Here is an 18,003-nt window from a genome sequence, read left to right on the forward strand (position 1 = left end):
AAGTTCAAATCAGTCAAAAACAATCATTAAGATCTCTATCATTGTGAGTTTTTTTTTTAATTAATGTTAATGAATATTTAAATAAGGAATGTTTATGCAAGGCATGTAAGGACGCTGGGCTGTTTATTTTTTTATTTGTTTTTTTTAATTTTTTCTAAGCATGACAATTCAATGCATTTTCACAGTGATTGCAGTCCATAAAGGTGTTGACTTCACTTTTAAAACCATCCTGATAAACTTGTACATACACAGATGTACATTCGGATGCCTAAAGCAGAATTCGAAGGACCGTTTGTCGTCTGTGGTATGAGGCTGATTCACCACTCTAATTGCTACCTGATTGGCTGATGCAAACCGTGAGGTTTATCATTGTGGGTATGAAAGTACAGTTGATTTTAGAACAACAGTTAGTAGTTTTAATTCTCACATTTTGAAAAAAAGCAAGTTAGCGATTGGTAAGTTTTAACAATATTAAAAAGAGAAATGCCAAATGATTTGTCTACATGACAGAATTAGTTATATAAATGTAAACTCAGCTGGGATAAGCCACCCGTGGATATGATCAGCTTGTTAGACCAATCACCCTGGATAATTCTGTTATAAAATCCAGATTATTCTGGTGGGTTAATAAATCAGGTTTCTTATCAGTTTTATAATAGTTTTTGCAATCTACTGTAAGAGATGTAAGACTATAAAACTAGCAAGATACAACTATGTTGCAGGAAGGATCAGGTAAATAATAGTTCAGAGTTCAGAATTGTTTTCTTCCTGGTTTTCTGTGGTTGGAATCTTTTTATTCCTCTCGGAAAATTTGCCTTTGCCTGACTAGCTTCAACATGGGGCCAATAGATCACAGATATGAAAAGATCATCACTGCAAACCATTCTTCTTGGTGCTTAGCCACACTGTCCTCTGCAGGGAGACTTGGAAATACTGCAGCTGCATTGTCACCCAGCTTCTCTCGCCTATTAATAACTTCTCCAGGGTGTGATTAGCAAGGAGTGCAGTCAGCAACCGTATAGATGAACATGATGACCACAAACCATTGTCATCAACATTTTGACATACTGCTCAGATGCTCAATATGGGGTCTGGATAATTCTGCATTCATACTGCAGACATTACAGATAAGTTTAATTTGGGCCATTCTTGTGAACAGATTTTGCTGTGGTGGTACATACAATCAGATACATTTTATATTATGTATTTTTATTTTTAAAACAAGTAAAAGATGTTTTAGCTTGTTTAACCTATATGTTAGAGACTTTTGTTTTTTTTTAATAATAATATTGCATCCTAACCTCTATGCAGACTTCAGTTATATTTATTACCCAAGTTCCATGGAAAAACAAACATGGTATGCAATAACTGGGTGATAATTAATGTATGAGTGCATTGAATTAACACTAAGGTTTTTCATGTTGAAAAAAACTTGTAGAAAAGTAAAACTAAAACAAGTAACCTGTGTGCATGTAACTATTTCTAAATATATTTTTGTATTCTAGGTGGAGCATGACAAGCAGCGATGGAAGCCGGTTTTGGTGGTTGTAACTGAGAAGGATCTGCTTCTGTATGATGGGATGCCAAGAATGAAGGAGGCCTGGTACAGCCCTGCTCACACCTACCCTCTGCTGGCTACCAGGTAAGCACAGCCCACAGGACAGAAATCCTGAGCCCAGGGAGGATTAAAAGTGAATCTGATGTGTAATTCAGACTGGAGTGTGCCAAATTAAACTCGGATACAAATGTAGAAGTTCAAACTGTTTCATTGTTGTATAGTTTTTTAATTTTATTTTTTATTTGATATTTTAAGATGGATGTGCTGGTAGATGCAGAGGACTATTAATGCATTTAGTGGTATGTTAATGCTTAGTATTACTAAAGGTTGTTTCAAGGGACCCCCCCCCCCCCAAAAAAAAAAAATAATACATTTATGTAAAGGATTAAGCAACCGCCCTTGGTCCAGTTTAGCTGGAATCACCCAAATATTGATTTTACCGGAAACGTTAAAAACGCCTTGTCAGAAGTTTTCATATCTTTAGTTTCTTATTACATGTTATGTCAAAAATATACACCTGGCAGCACCCATGGATAGTGATAGTCAAGCAGTAGAGAAAGCTGAAACTAAATTAAGCGACAAAATTAGCCTGTGAACTGTTGATAATATAATAAATCCAATCGTACATGTAGGTAAAAAGAGGCTGCCAGTGTGACTGCGACATGCATACACAGGTATTTAACGCAACATTTCTTACTCAAAAAGGAGCCTGCAAGTAAAAAATGTAACTCACAATGTATGTTTTAAATGTAATAATCACAGATATGCAGTTCAGTTTCCTGCAACAGACTCCTGAGGTATAAGTTCTGTAGACTTTCCTGCAGCATTTGAAGGGTTTTTGCTACAGTGATATCTATAGCGATTTTACAAAATGTCTGTCAAATGAGCCAGGATGCCATTACATTTATTCAGTTCACTAGTTTAACTTACTGTCTCTTTCGGATTCTGCAAGACAGACAAGGTCCAGTCCAGTCAATATAATTAACAGTTTTTTAAAAAGGAGAACATTCTTAATGTTACAAAATGAGAAACAAACCACCTGAATAGCAGTTATTTTTAGGACTTCTACTACATGTTACTGGCTGGAAATCTTGTCAATCTGTTGAGGAGGCTGCTGGTTGGTTACTAATGGGAAATATTGTGGGATTGGGACTTTTACTCTCTAGGTGAGATGACCAAGGATGTTCAAGACCACCTGAAACCAATGCTTGCAAACAGATATTAATTGAACTTAGTCTAGTGCCAGGTGTCAAATTAACTTAAATAAAAAAAAAAATAATAATAAAAAAACAAAAACCTTAAAAACTGTCCGCCCAGTAACCAAAGTAAAAACTGATAAACCAGGGAAGACACATACAGTACTGTACAGATTATTTACTTTAAAATAGTGTATGAGTAGGGGCTCCTGAGTGGCACATCCAGTAAAAGTGCTCCACGTTGGAGTGTAGGATGTGCCCTGAAGTCTGGGGATCACAGGTTCAAGTCCAGGCTACGTCACTGCCAATCATGACCAGGAGTTCCTAGGGGGTGGCACACAATTGGCCAAGCCCTGCCCAGGTAGGGAGGGCTTAGGTCGACAGGGGAATCCATGGCTCACCGTGCATCAACAACCCCTGTGGCCAATAGGGCACCTGTGATTGTGCAGTGGAGCCACAAGAACTGTGTGGTCCTCCAGCACTATGTGTCTGGTGGCCTCACTGTGGATCCACAGTGCAAAAAATGACAGATTGGCAGGAGCATGTTTCAGAGGACACGTGCTCCAGTCTCCTCCCCAAGTTGGTGGGGGGGTTGCAAGCTGTGAGTCAAGGATACAGATAATAATTGGGCACACTAAATTGGGGAGAAAACCAGGGTAAAAAATTGGAAACAACTAAATTTATAAACAAAAACAAAATAAAAAAATGTGTATGATCATTGGCTGTTTTAAGTAGTTTTGCTGCTCAGTAAACTTGTGTCTCTGTCTACTTCTCTATCCAGAAGCCAAAGTATTTTATCAAGGATGGTGTGCTTATCATTTCAGGCTTGTCCATTCAGGTCCTGGAAAAGGGTCACCGCAGCCAGGAGTGGAGCTGTCCTTTGCAACTCGGACAGGCACCAAACAGGGCATTGAGTCCCATCTCTTCAGAGCAGAGACCAGCAAGGAGCTGTCTGAGTGGACCAGGCACATTGTACAGGGCTGCCACAACTCAGCCGAGCTCATCAAGGAAATCACCACAAGTGAGTGTGCGATTTACCTTGTTTTATCATTTTATTTCCCATTTTCTTCTACGGGTCTTGCACCCTTGGATTTATTATTTTCAGTAAAACAGTATTTATAAATATTTGTATTCTCTGTGTGGACAGTACTTTTACACAGCAGAATTTTCACATGAGCACCAACATTGATGATGCAAAAAAACAACCGAGGACATGACCTTGGTGGCCTCATAGCTAGTTACAATCATGCCCATGCTCAACCAAGATGGACTTGTTAGAATTCCAAAACTTTTAGTTCAATTATTGTAAGTAATGAAATATGTTCAGAAGACTGAAAGAAAAGTCAAGACTACAAGGAAAGGACCTTTCTTTGTTCTGATTTTTTCGAGTCAGTCAGAAAAATTGAGAGAAGCTTTTAACAACTTGAACTGCCAGCTGCAAAACCAGCTAGAAAACACCCTGAATGAGTCAATAAATTTTTAAGAAAACTCAAAAACCATTAAAGGACTTAAAAGAGCTCCATAAACTTGGATCATTATTGAAGAAAAGGAAAGTGAATAATTAAATAATGAGTGAATTGACAGAATTGGCCTACCTGGAATCGGTAAATTTTACTGGAAGAATATCTGTTCTTATTAAACAAAGCCGTCATACAGTGCTGCAACCTGAATTAATTATTTTCTACAATTAAACTAAAACATAGAGAATTTCAGAATCTATACTTGATGAATGTAATAAATGTAAATTTGCTGAAAAGTTGATGATGTGAAATGTAAGAGATATCTTACTTTGCTTTACAACAAAAGGGCAAAATGTAATATTTCATGAAAGTAAATGACCAGCTAAACAGCTAGAACAATTAGATGTGCTACAGTTGTTTTAAAGAACAAATGAATGGGTGTTGTAACTGTCAATTTTAATTCATCAGTTTCACTCTCAAAGTGGCATAGCGATTGTTTCAAAATTCAACAGTTGATATGCAGCTACCTAACTAAGTAGTGATACTTTTGTTGGAATTAATGCCAGTACGCCGATCACTGTTGACCAATCAATACAATATTTTGTTGCAGTGGGTGCAGAGGAAATATTTAGTTCGAAAAGCTTTTCATATTGGAAAAAGACAACTGAAAAATGTAGCAATTACCAAAAAATGCAGTTCACTTGTTTCAGTAGCTGTGAATTTGTTTACCCCCCCCCCCCCCCCCCCCCCCCCCCAACATTTGGGTCACAAACCAGTGTTAGGACGGATACAACCTATGTTAGAACCAAACAACCAAGCAATATTTTTTTTTTTCAGGTTGTTTGTAACAAAGTTTTGTAACAAACTCAGAATGTGCAATACTATACAGCAGCTCTAATACAAGGAAGGGTCCCAAACATTAAAAAGAAAGACTTAAAAAACTGTTGGTAAATTAAAGTTACACAGCATTACTTTGAAATGTGTTTGAATTGGTTTAGGATGAACAATTAGCAAACCAGTTAAATGTTACTGTTGAAAAGTGGAGAATGATTGACGCTGACAGCTAATTAAATTTCAGGCTTTATTTGGACATTTCAATTCACACTAAACAGTTACATAGTTTTTTACTAATTAAATGTGATGAAGTATAAAGTGTGTGGTTGACTTAAATTTGCCAAATAACAGAAAGATTAACAGACTGTGTTTGAGTTCAAACATTTTGTACTTGTCTTGCAGGAAGTCAGTAGGCTGAGGAACGTTGGTGTGAAAATAAGAGACTCTTTTCTTCTTTTGTATCTTATTCACTCTAGGTAAACATTATGCAAAAACCAGGGGTTATGCAGAGGTCAGAGCAGGGCAAAGTTCCAGTCCAGGTCTTTCTTCTAAATTGTTTAATTTGAGCTGAGCCTCAAAATAATTGGCTACTCTAAAGTAGAAGAAAATGGTGAAAATGGTGAAAATGGTAAAAAAAAAAAAAAAAAAAAAAAAAGCTAAAACAATTAGCAACTACTAAAAATAATTTTAAAAAATACACAAATTGGTGGGAAAGCAAGCAGAAGCAAGTTTTTTTTTTTTTTCCCATTAACTTTGTTTTCAATACTGAGGCTTGAACGGGGGCCAACTGATAGCACTTCTGCCATATTTTAGCATTAAAAAGGTAGGGGTCAGGTTAAGAGCACCTGAATTGTAGTTGTTGCAGTGATTTCTTTTCAAAATTGTATTGTTCAGGAGGGAAATGCAGCTCCATCAAATCCAGTTACTCGCAATAACATTAAGCTGCCTTTGAAGCTTTAATGCCATTTACATTCAAATCTACAAGAAGATGTTGTAGGATGAAGGAGATGGTTTGGACCACAAGAGCATGTGCCGTATGGAGTATGCTGGCTCAAATGACTTTACAAAGGGCAGATAGTAAGCTTGTTAGCTGCAAGCATGTTTTGTTTATTGCAGAAAAAACACAGTAGAGAGAGAGAACTAGTGGTTGTTAGAGAAACAGAACTTGATACTTGCTAATTGGAACTCAAAGGTCGCCCACTATTTACAGCCATGTAAAGGAACGTCTCTGTGACTTACTCAATGAGTTTGTGTGTTTGAGTTCTCCGTATTGGCAGGTCATTGACATAAGCATTGTGAACACAAACCACAGGTAGGACAGACCGTTCAAGCAAAATCTGCCAACTCATGCATAGACCCATTCTGCTTGATTGTGGAGTGGGTTGTTGGCTCATAAAGTAAACTCTACTGGGTAAAATGGTTAGTCTGTTCTCTGCATATGCTAGAGGGTGTGTATAGCTTTAAGAAATCCTTTCTCTCATTGGATTGTTCAAAGAGTCATGCAATGCTCTTACTCCCATTTTTTAAAATAAAGTATTGTAATTAAATGTCATTCATTTCACAAACTACAGATTATCTCAAAGTTAATAATTGTAATTAATATCCTCTCTGGGTCAGGTTTATTACCCCAGGCGACAGAGGTTTAGTGATGGTGCCTGTGCAGTGTGTTAAAACATAAATGTATGTGTGTCACACTTTAGGGTTTTATATAAATCCAGAGAACCCCTTTGTGGGTCTGTCGCTGTGTTTTGCCTGTTACATAAAAAAGCATATATGGTATTTTGAATTTTGCTACAAATTGGTCTAAATAATTATAGGACAAAGTCATGAAAATCTAACAGAGTGGTATCCTTGTTAATGACAGAGTGGTATCCTTGTCAAATCTAATTTAAGTAAATGTGATTTCAGATGTAAGATGGACATCACAATTCACTCTTTAGCACAAATTACTGAGAGTATCAGAACCTGGGCATATAAGGCATTACCTGTCTGTATGTACATCACATTTACAGTAGAGTCTATCTCACAGTAATCTGTTTTATTTTGGGTTAGAAAGTACATTATCCATATTTATTTAGACCCTGTACTATGACAAGTTTGGCTCAACTAAGTGAATATTCAAGGCTCTTGTGTTATTTTCTTCAAACTGTGAATGGGGAATTTGTTATGAGATACTACATGATATGTGTAAAGGCCAAGGGTTAGGCATGTTACTGCATTCCTTGTTTTGTGATTTTAGGTTGTACATACAAGAACCAAGAATGCCGTCTGACTATTCACTACGAGCAAGGGTTCAACGTGTCAGATGAACTGCAGGAAGGGGCTTTGCTAAAACCCCTTTTTAATTATCCTTTTGAGAAACTGAAAATGTCCTCAGATGATGGCGTGAGGATGCTTTTCTTAGACTTTGGAGGAAAGGAGGGTGAAATTGTAAGTATTCTGTTCTCAATTTAAATACTGAAAGAAACAGGTTGCTATCATAAACCATTTTTTCCCATTGTGTCTGTCTCAGCAGAAAGACACGCCTCTGTATTCCTCAACAACCAGAGATCATTACAAGCTCAAGGGGCAAAACTGAAATTCAAAGTTTGCATTGCCTGGGACTGGTTCAATCAAATTACAGAACCGGTCTTATGGCTTGCATTATTTTGCTGTTCAATTACACAATTGTCAAAAACAAAGCTCTTGAAACTTGTGTATATATACTGCACCTCTAAAAAGTTTGATTGAATGTCACCACAGAACGGGAAATAACAAAGGTGTATTTCTTTGTATTTAATCTCCCTCCTAGTGTTTTAACTAACATTTAATTGCCTGAAATATATACAAAATACACATTTCAGTGGACAGGTACTACATCTTGTGAGACTTTTCTAAGGGAGGAGACTATCAGGCATCAGGGGCTAAAACCTGAATTTAATAAAAAGAAATCAAGACATCACGACATGACTAGAAGTAGCAGAGCTTTACTGGGATTTGTGAAACCAATGAAATGGAGGGGTCTTTACCAGCAAACAGTTATTAAAGTGTGTGTGTGTACTCTTATTAGAATATGTTGTTAGGAATGTGTAATGTAGGCTAATGTAGTTTTCTTTTGTTTTGCTGGCAGTACACTACTAAATTGGGCTAGCACTTCTATAAAGACACTGGCTGATCTAGCCACAGAAACATACTATGGCAGGCAACTATAACTGAGCAGCAACTCCTGAACTCATAAGCACCTTAAAAAAAAAAAAAAAAGTAATTTGAAGCTACTTACCCTTAAGGTACTGTATATACTGGTGTAAAATACTAAAGTATTCAAAACTGAAGACCTGAATGGGATTGTATTCAGTAATTGGTGGGTGGCTTTCCAAGCAAAAACATTATTGAACTGATGGGCTGTGCAGAAAGATACTTTGTAGACTAACCTTTTCTTTTCATGTTCTTCTAGCAACTCGATCTTCACAGTTGTCCGAAGCCCATCGTTTTTATTCTTCATTCATTTCTCTCTGCAAAGATTGCACGACTCGGTTTGGTGGCATGAGACAGATTGGCTGCTGAGTGACTGAATGAACGTCCCAGAACGGAATCTAGTAGCTGGTAGCCATGTACAGTACATTGGGGAGCAAGACACCTTTTTAATGTGATACAAAAAAAGATGTAAAATGGGGCCAAGTTAGACCCAAGAGTGCTTTGGGACAAAGAACATTTGTCCGTAAGTTCACATTGAAATACAGTTTAATTTAAAATTATAACATATCTTTTTTAGTAAATGCATATGTAGTCATAATTGAAGTAGGGATAAATAACACTAAGCAATTCTAAAATAGAATACTGGATGAATTTGGGGAGGGGGGCGGGTGTTGATTAATGTTTATTTTGTCTGTAAACTCAGAGTCCCTCTTTAATGCATTTGTAGTATCTTCTCTGTGCTACATGTAGGACAAACAACATCTGCTTTTTCTTTAATATAGTAGGTGTCTACAGCTTATGCATGAACATGTTACATATCTGGCAGCTATTGTAAATGGTGAACTGAAGTTTAAGTTGTTCTAATTTTTGATTAGCCATTCTTGCCTTCATTAGTGCAAATAATAATGCTTCTTGTATTTTACATCTGAAGGAAGAAACAGATTGTTTTCCTTTTGATTCACCACCACTGTGCTTTTACAGATCATGAAACTGGTAGCTCTTGCCTCCTCGATTTTAGTTCAACAATCGTGTTGTTAGCTTCTTATACCAGTCATTACACAATCCGACTATGAAAAAAACATTATTTAAGTTAGAATTTTTTCTATACTATGTCTGCATTTTGAACAAGGTATTGCTTCCTATTACGCACTATTTCATGATAACACACAACTCATTTTAAAAGTGTTCTTTTCAACCTAAAGGTGTGCTTGCCGACGTTTTCCAAGACATTATTTTCTTACTCTACAATTTCTCAGCTTTGGTGCAACCACCCCTAATTCCCACAACACATATGAATATAATTTTGTTTTTCTTGCATGTGTTTAACTGCCTTATTCAGATTACTGTAGCAGAAGGAGTCACAGATCACCACAACAATCACACCACCGACACTGAATCTAAGGGAAGTCAAATCCACTTTAATGTTATGATGTTTTACTGTTGAAGATAGTTGGATATCTTTGTTGTGATGCTTGCAGCCATTTTTATTTTGAAGAGATGGGAGAAAGACATTAAAATAAACCTCACATTGATCAACTTGAAGTGAATCTCAAGCAGAATACAATATACAGTCTTCTTAAAATGACAGGGGTGACTCAAATATGTAGCATATGACCTAGCCAAGCAGAAAAGTAAGAAAACTGAATAAAGAATGCAATTCGGCAAAAGCAAGTGGTATGAGTTACTGCACTTTATTTTTTTCAGGACAACAAGCAGTATTGATATTTTCATTTTACAGTACAGCACTTAAAGGTTTTCAGCAGTGAGGCCACTTACTATAAAGTGCATATTGCCAGCTGATATCACTCATTTTCTTAAAAACAAAAGGCGACTACAAATTTATATGTAATGCACACTAATTTCTCCATATAGGTAATGGACAATACCCACAGCACAGTAATCCTGCGGGTTTCCGATTTATTTATTTTTTTAACACACAGTAACATATATTTAATTTTTTGATCTGTATTATATTACTGAATAACTAATGGTTGCCAGGGGCATAATGTTGCATTCACAAGACCCATCCATTAACAGCTGATGTCAAAGGCACTTCCTGTGATCAAACCATATATTGACTTTCACTAAAATCAGAATAGGCTTCTTTTGCTCCTATGTGCAAAAAGCTCGCTCATTCTCTCTCTCTCTCTCTCTCTCTCTCTCTCTCTCTCTCTCTCTCTCTCTCTCTCTATATATATATATATATATATATATATATATATATATATATATAATAAAAAGTGATACAAACATAACAAAGTCTTACTTTTGACCTTATGTTAACCAGTGGTTCTTACTGTTTGGTCCATTGTTTTCAGCATGACACAGTAAACATTTCCCAAAAAAACTACAGCAATAGCCTTCCGTTGCCAGTAACGTGAACTGGTTGGAAAAAACATAAGTTGTTATCAAGCACTTATGCCCATGTTGTAAAAAGTTGTCTTTATTAAACATGGAATTATATAATGGTGTACACAGCGTTGGAAATAATAATGTACACGTAAAGCTGAAAGTGAAGGGTACACAGCTTTCCAACTTCTCAGTGGATGCATCACAATGTGTACTTCTTGTGTTGCAGCTGAATTGTTTGGCAGGGGAAACTTGATCGGGTTTAATGGAAAAATAAATATTTCATACAAATTTCAGAGACAAGGAAGTCAGAAATCATCTTAAAATCTGAAAACTTTATCTGAACCGGACTGCCACCAGATATTCACCTTCAATAAGAACAACTAATAGAGAAAGTGATACAAAAGCATGCCTGTCAACTTTACCATGCTTCACTAACATTCAGTCTGATGTTGATCTGTCTTGTTATTTACAATATTAGGGATGTTCCTTTCCAACCATGTAAATTGCAATGGAGGGGCAAGCTGATTATTATTATTAAAAAACAATAATAATTTTTACGTGCCAAAACAAATCTTCGGGAAGAACAATGCCGATATAATGTGAAGGTGTCTTTTTATATTTTGACTTGTTTTTGAAACTGCAGAAATAATGGATTATTTGGCTTATTTATAGAACCAATGGAAATACTACAGGTTGTTGCCAACACATTGCCCAATATTAATTTCCCATCATACCCACGTTGACTAGTAAAAGAACAAAGCTCTTGTGTTTAACTGTGGTGGTGGGGGGGTTGCTGGCATTCACTGACACATACATTCCCAGAGCTTTGCTAGGATGTGATGTTAATTATAAAAGGCACAGAGTACATCGATGTCATCTTTGAAACATGTACCATTTTCTTTCCTGATGTCGCCTTTGTTCACTGTTTCACTGATAAACATGGGGGGAAAAATAGATAATTATGTATTTGCTGCTATTTTAAAATTAGAAAAATTAAATGTAAATATTATATCATAATAAATGTTACTCTTGTCTAGTACTGGGCTTCATTGATACCATTGACATGAAATACTGATATATGCCATTCTCCTGTTTCGCGAGTGTTAAATCTTAAGCTATTTAACGGTGCCATGAATGGTGTAAAAATCAGGATTCTGCATTCCTCAACAAGCTTTTATGTTGCTTATCGCAAGCTAGAAAGATCTCCATGTACCTGAATCTTCATATTTCAAAAGATTCATTCAAAGAAATGCTATGCCATGGGATCACAGGATTTCTTTAACAATGACTTGATAATTTATTTACAGCAACTAACTTCGATTATGTGGGCAACAAAACTGTCTATATACATTTTGCATAGCATAATGTATGAAATCGGATATGCCAAAAATACAAACAATTGCCTTTATTTCAAATTGCAAAAAAATGAATAAACGCCAATTGATACTGTCATAGAAGGGCTTCTATTGCAGAAAGGGCAAGTTTTTTGTGCCAACTATTATAAGAACACTAAACTGGTGTATAAAATGACATATCTGACCTTTCTCATGCCCTCCCTTTTGTTAAAAGCAATTCTAACTTTCAGCAAGTTGCATTTCGGGGAATGAGGTCACAAGGTGGGAATCACAATGTAAAGAACATTTGAGAGCAATGTAGGAGGTATACTGGAAGCTGAAGTTAAATAAGTAACGTGTGTTTTAAGTAGATTTATAATAATATTCAATGTACAACGTGTATTATTTTGAACTACCTGTAACCTGTGCCTTTGCTTTGCCAGCATGGTGGACAGTCAGGATAATTTAATTTGGAGGTGAAAAAATAATAGGAGGTGTTTTGTTACAGTTGGTAACCCTTTTAGAGTTTTTTTTGTATACTGTTCCCAGTTTAATTCAATACTTTTGATCATTTTAAAGCAAAATGTATTAAGGGTTCTTCATAGGCTTGAGCAATTATTTAGTATTTCTAGCTGAACAAACCTTTTGGCTGTAATTATTAATTCTAAAAGAACCTGATTGTAGTGATATATAATTATTTATTTACAGTTTAGTATTTATCTACTGGAACAACACTACATATAAGGTAGACATAGTTTTTAAAAATATATATACATACTCTTTTTTACAAATAAATATTGTATAAATGGCAAAACATTTAACTATCAACTACAATGTTAATGTTTTTTTTTTTTTTTTTTATGTAAATAATTGCATAGATTTATAGTATAGATGTGCCAGTTAATTATTTAATTATGCATACCTGTTGTAAGCATTTCATTAAAAAAAAAAAAAAGGTTAAAAACATTTAATAAAAATTCCTTCAAGACCAAACATTTTACATTAACAAGAGAAATGTATCACCAGCAGTTGCATATGATCTTTAGAACTCCAAAACCCCACTTAAGTTAGGAAAGCAGAAATTACTCATCTTCTCAAAGCTCAGTTTCCAAATAAACTCATTGGCCAATTTAAACAGTACAGTTCCATACCAGACATATCTTATTGTCGTACTAGGTGGCAAAAAAAGAATTACTTTGGGTTGAGCAGCCAGAAATATTTTCGTTCTCGGCTTTCTCTTATAATTAGGGGTCTACTTAAATCACGGTAAATTTACGTATTTTTCATGGGTAGGTTGCGGAATAAAATTAGGATTTCGTGGACCTGTTTAAACATTAAATAAACCTAAATAGACAGTATTTCGGAACACTATAAAGCCTAAAAAAATAGTGGTAGTTGCTTCCTTACTAAAACAGAGTGCTGTCATTTGTTAAAGGCAAGCATAAAACATCCCCCTGCACTTGACTTGCCCATAGATTGAGACTGCACGTCTGCATCCACTGAATTGGTTGGAAGTGTGAGGCAATACAGATCTGTTATACAGATGTGGAAATCGATCAGAAACAACCCAAAAAACTAATTTACCCAAAGGCATCTGGCATATATATAAAGGCAATATATGCAGCACGTTTGTTGTCATGTTATTTGTCCCATCCAATAATTTATTTTATTAGTACAGTCAAAACAAAGAAAACATGGCTATTTGGGTCTAAAATTCCAACTGCGAAAAAATGAGCAGCAGGCTGAAGTGAGGTGGCTGTACTAGATCGTTTTAGTACTGATTTAACTTGCTGACTTTCCAGTTTGGTTTCTGAAAGCTGTTTATTTTACATTCTGTTCAGCAGCATCTGTAGTAGCCTTTTGTTTAATGTGTGATTCTGAAGCTAAATAGCGATCGATCGTATTTGTGCATGCGTTGTGCAGTAGTTCATCTAAACAAGGTTATTTTTTTTCCCTCTCCGTACTTGTTCGGTATGCAATGGCTCCTAAAAGAGGTGAATTTCGCGGTTACCCCTCAATTTCACGATTTCTGCGTAATCTGCGAAATCGCGATTTAGGTAGACACCTACTTATAATACACCTAAAAAAACACTAAAAATATCCCTGTTAAGTCTCAACACAAATATTACTAGAATATTTTGACTTTAACGTATCTCCTCCATGCAAAGATGGCTTTGTAAATTTACAAATTACTTTTGACAGGATCAAAAACCAATGAAAAAATGTCCATAGGGACATATTTTTCTTCATAATTCTCCTTGGAGTGGGTGCATTTTGACTTGGTCTTTCCTGGCAGCAGTGACTTCTATCACAGAATTTCAAAATACCTTAAGTTAACAAATTTTGCATGCCTACTGTTCTCTGCTTAATTGTTTTTTTTTTTTTTTTTTTTTTTTTTTAAAAAAGGATGTGCCTTTAACTTTAGTTTGCAATCTACATACTGTAATTACAACCATCTGCAAAAAAGAACAATGTTAGGTAATTATAGCCTGCTGTGTTTTTTCTTTGTTTGTTTGTTTTTTTTTTTTTTTTTTTTTTTTTTTAATCAGACTAAATAGTATAAATCATGTGAACTTTACACTGGCCAATTTGTTTGCAACGTTTAATCTTTCTGTCTTTGATTTGCTCTAAAAAGAAACAAATGCTATCATATTTTCTTTAAATGTGCAAATACTGCTTGATCTCATTGATTGCATCTAAAGTCAAGTGCTAAAATAAAAATAAAATGCCAGTTTTATTTTAAGTTGTTTGGTTTCATTCTCATTTTATGATAAAATGCTTTATTAACAAACACACCCATTGCATGAAATACTTTTATTACAGACAGTACAAAAATATGCACAAAGCATAATGACAGAAAGGGGCAGTACAAAAATGCAGTAGCTATTTTGAATACCAAAATTCAACAAATCACATTTGATTCTTCAGAGAATATGTGGTAATACATACAAAATGCAATATGTTGTACTACTTAATAGTCAACACTCAAATTCAACTCCTTCAGACCCCTTTAAAATGACCAAATGTGCACAGTTTAACCAACAACTTTGTGTTGAGATCCTAGAATCAACATTCTCTCCACTAAGCTTTTGCTAATCCCTCTTAATGGTATTAATGAAATTGGAAGACAAGCAGCCTTTCATTAACACAACGAGTACAAACAGCTAACTGATTGCGACACACTCACAAAAGTCCCATCAGTAGAATCATTTTTTAGAAGTCTTTTCCAACACCCAGTCAATTACCTGCAAAATATCAAAAACAACCAGGTATCAGATCTCAGCTTCACACTGTTCATGTTACAAGACATCAAAAATGAATTACCTGTAAAAGAGCACCTGTCAATACTGGTCACTTGTATGTGGCTTCCTGAGCAGGTATGATAAGCAGTTTTGACTGCATAGTTATTGTTTGTAGAAACTGTTTATTAAAATGGCTTTGGAATACATTTGAAACCACAAAGGAAGTCTGAATATACTGGCATCGTTGATAGGAAACCACCATTTAAAAAAAAAAAAAAAAAAAATGTTGCCTGGAAACACCAAATACTGTAGATATATACTGTACTGTACATGGATGCTCCATTCTGATCCGTTTTAGTATTGCCACAATTAAACACAGGAAACAGAAGGATATCTTACAGCTGACATTACCTGTTTTGCATTACTTTTGGCAGCTTTCTTCATTTCCTCGTGTAGACCTCTGGAGGTTTGCAGATCCTGTTAAGAATAAAAAAAAAAAAAAAAAAAAAAAGTACTGTCATGTGTCATGAAGATTCAGGGCGTTAAATTGTTTAAGACCATCATCCCCTAGGCTTCACCAGAGGAGTATGGTAGTCTCAGATTACCTGGGAAAGCCAGCCTCAATACTTCAAAAGTTCAAATATATGATGAATGTGTATCTATAATAATAACATGGGTAAAATAAAGAATTTTACTCAATATTAATAGCTAGATGAATAAACAATGATTCACTTATGCAGTTTACAAAGTTACAGAATGGCATCAGTAAGAGAAAATAAAGGGCTGAATCAAACAAATAATTTAACATCGCAGAGTGCCCCTGTATGACCATAAGAGTGATTAGCGGGTTAAACATATTCATAATTCCACAGCACCTCAACAGAACAGCGCTAGCCTCGTAACTATGGAGATGAGTGATAATGATAAGGCTAAGTTGACTCCCTAGAATTTCCCGGTGTTGTTCCCCAATTATTCTTGTTTCTAAAGCAACTAGACACCAACGTGTGTAAACACCGTCAAGGTCACAAAAAGCACAGTCATTTGTTTTAGTGAAACTGACTTGATTCCAGAGTCAGACAAAGAGAAAAAAAGAGCAGTGAATGACAACTGAAAATACCAGCTGCAAGCAACATCCAGCAAACACCATAAATAATTCAATTAACTTGGAGGAAAACTCAAATATTGTTTAACAGACTTTAAAATATATTAGCATGGACTGTCTTTGAAGAAAGGAAAGCAAATAATGAATGAATGAATAAATTAATGAATAGGGTTGTCTGAATGGGAAAGGACAGCTCTACATGAAGATTTTTCTTATTGAATAAAGCCTGAACGACAGACCGCTCCCTCACCTTGCTACTGAACCAATTCTGCTAAACAAATAGAGTATTCTCCAATATAATTCAAGAAAAGATTTTCAGAAAGTTGGGGAATGTAATACATGTATATTTGCAGAAATGTTGATGTTTATGAAATGCAAAGGGTGTGCTCATAAGTTGCTTCATAACAAAAAGGGGCCAGTTTAATATTTCATGAAAGTAAATAAACAACTAAACACAATGAGAATGATATAGCCTTATTAATTGGAATTCACTGAGTTTTTATTTTGTTATTTACCAACATTTTCTCAAACAGTTATCCTGCTTGCATATTTATATTATTATATTTGCTGATCAAAGAGTGGTACTAATTCTTATAGAAAAGACAAATTATAGACAACTAATAAATGCTTGCTTTTACATGTAATTGACATTTACACTGAAGCTGAGATATTATTTGAATAATATTTGCTTGCTGAGATAAATGTACTGACTGTTGTGATCCTAATCTTCTTTTCTATTTATTACTTAACTTTTTGATAAAATTCATAAAAGATATAACAGTGTTGTGTTTTTTTTATTGTTCAGTTGTTTTGTCTCTGCGGTCTTGAACTCGTCTGGGAGAACTAAGAGTGATAATTAAAGTAAAACCCTACAGGTATTAATTAATTATCTTTATCTGGGTATTTAAAAACACCAATTCCCCCAGTCTATGGTAAAGTTACGTGAACCAGTTTATACTTGTCAAACCAGTTCCTTAGAAGTTAGTTGACGATTGGGTCCTTTAACAGTGGAGCAAGGAACAGTGTTGAGGCAGTCTGTTCATGCCTTTTTCTTTGCTTTTTCCAACTGCAGTCACCCGTAGGAAGCTGTGAGATTGTTATTGTATCCAAGGTCTCAGGCTAGCTAAAAACAAAAAAGCAGTGAAAGTTTTGTTGGTTCCAGTCCAGTTTCACTGGCCCGCTTATCTTTGTAGAGCAAGAGTAACAGAGTCCTTAACTATTTCTCTCCAGGGTTAATTATTCCAAATCCTTTAACTAAACGTTGACATCAGCACTGTCCACTTCTTTTAAATCGAGGGTCCTTACTTTTATACCCCAGGGGTGGGGTCAAAGGTAATTTTATTGTCCAATTTACAGTTACTGCAACTATTAATATTCTTGATACTGAACTTCATAGTTGAAAATAATGTTCAAATTTTGTGCAAATCAATTGTTTGTAAAAACATGGTCCCATGTTTTAGACATAGCGGCTCCAGTTTTCAACAATCTTAAGACAAACCAATCACAAAGTAGTAATTTCTCCTTAAATTTGGATTTATTTACGAAACACTTGTGATACAATGTTCCATCATCTTTATCAACTGTTTAAGACTTACAGAAGCAATACCAACATATTTGAAGCCTAGTTACAAAATGCCGATTTTTGGGACCAATATATTGTAAGGATTTTGAAACTCTTGCCTTTGTATTGCCTTGGCCTTGTGGGAGAGGCGCTAGCTTTTCATAACAGAGTACAGCTGTAACCTCGGAGA

General features: G+C 35.3%; 2 protein-coding genes across 3 annotated transcripts in view; one reads left to right on the forward strand and one right to left on the reverse strand.

The window, feature by feature from the left end:
• LOC121314882 (beta-1-syntrophin-like) overlaps positions 1–10,406 on the forward strand; it is a 45,934-nt gene extending 35,528 nt beyond the window's left edge. Inside the window, exons 4-7 of the mRNA XM_041248614.1 lie at positions 1,506–1,642; positions 3,579–3,775; positions 7,288–7,478; positions 8,482–10,406. Coding sequence (XP_041104548.1) covers positions 1,506–1,642; positions 3,579–3,775; positions 7,288–7,478; positions 8,482–8,574 — 618 coding nt within the window. The 3' untranslated portion in view covers positions 8,575–10,406. The remainder of the gene's footprint in view (positions 1–1,505; positions 1,643–3,578; positions 3,776–7,287; positions 7,479–8,481) is intronic.
• A 4,076-nt stretch (positions 10,407–14,482) lies between these two features.
• The window catches only part of LOC121314883 (mdm2-binding protein-like), a 50,520-nt gene continuing 46,999 nt past the window's right edge, over positions 14,483–18,003 (reverse strand). For both annotated transcript variants that reach the window (XM_041248615.1, XM_041248616.1), the window contains 2 exons: positions 15,562–15,627; positions 14,483–15,153 (listed from right to left, as the gene is read on the reverse strand). In XM_041248615.1, the coding sequence (XP_041104549.1) occupies positions 15,115–15,153; positions 15,562–15,627 (105 nt within the window). In that variant the 3' untranslated portion in view covers positions 14,483–15,114. The remainder of the gene's footprint in view (positions 15,154–15,561; positions 15,628–18,003) is intronic.

Source organism: Polyodon spathula, chromosome 4, assembly GCF_017654505.1.
Source record: "Polyodon spathula isolate WHYD16114869_AA chromosome 4, ASM1765450v1, whole genome shotgun sequence".
Classification (NCBI taxonomy): Eukaryota; Metazoa; Chordata; class Actinopteri; order Acipenseriformes; family Polyodontidae; genus Polyodon; species Polyodon spathula.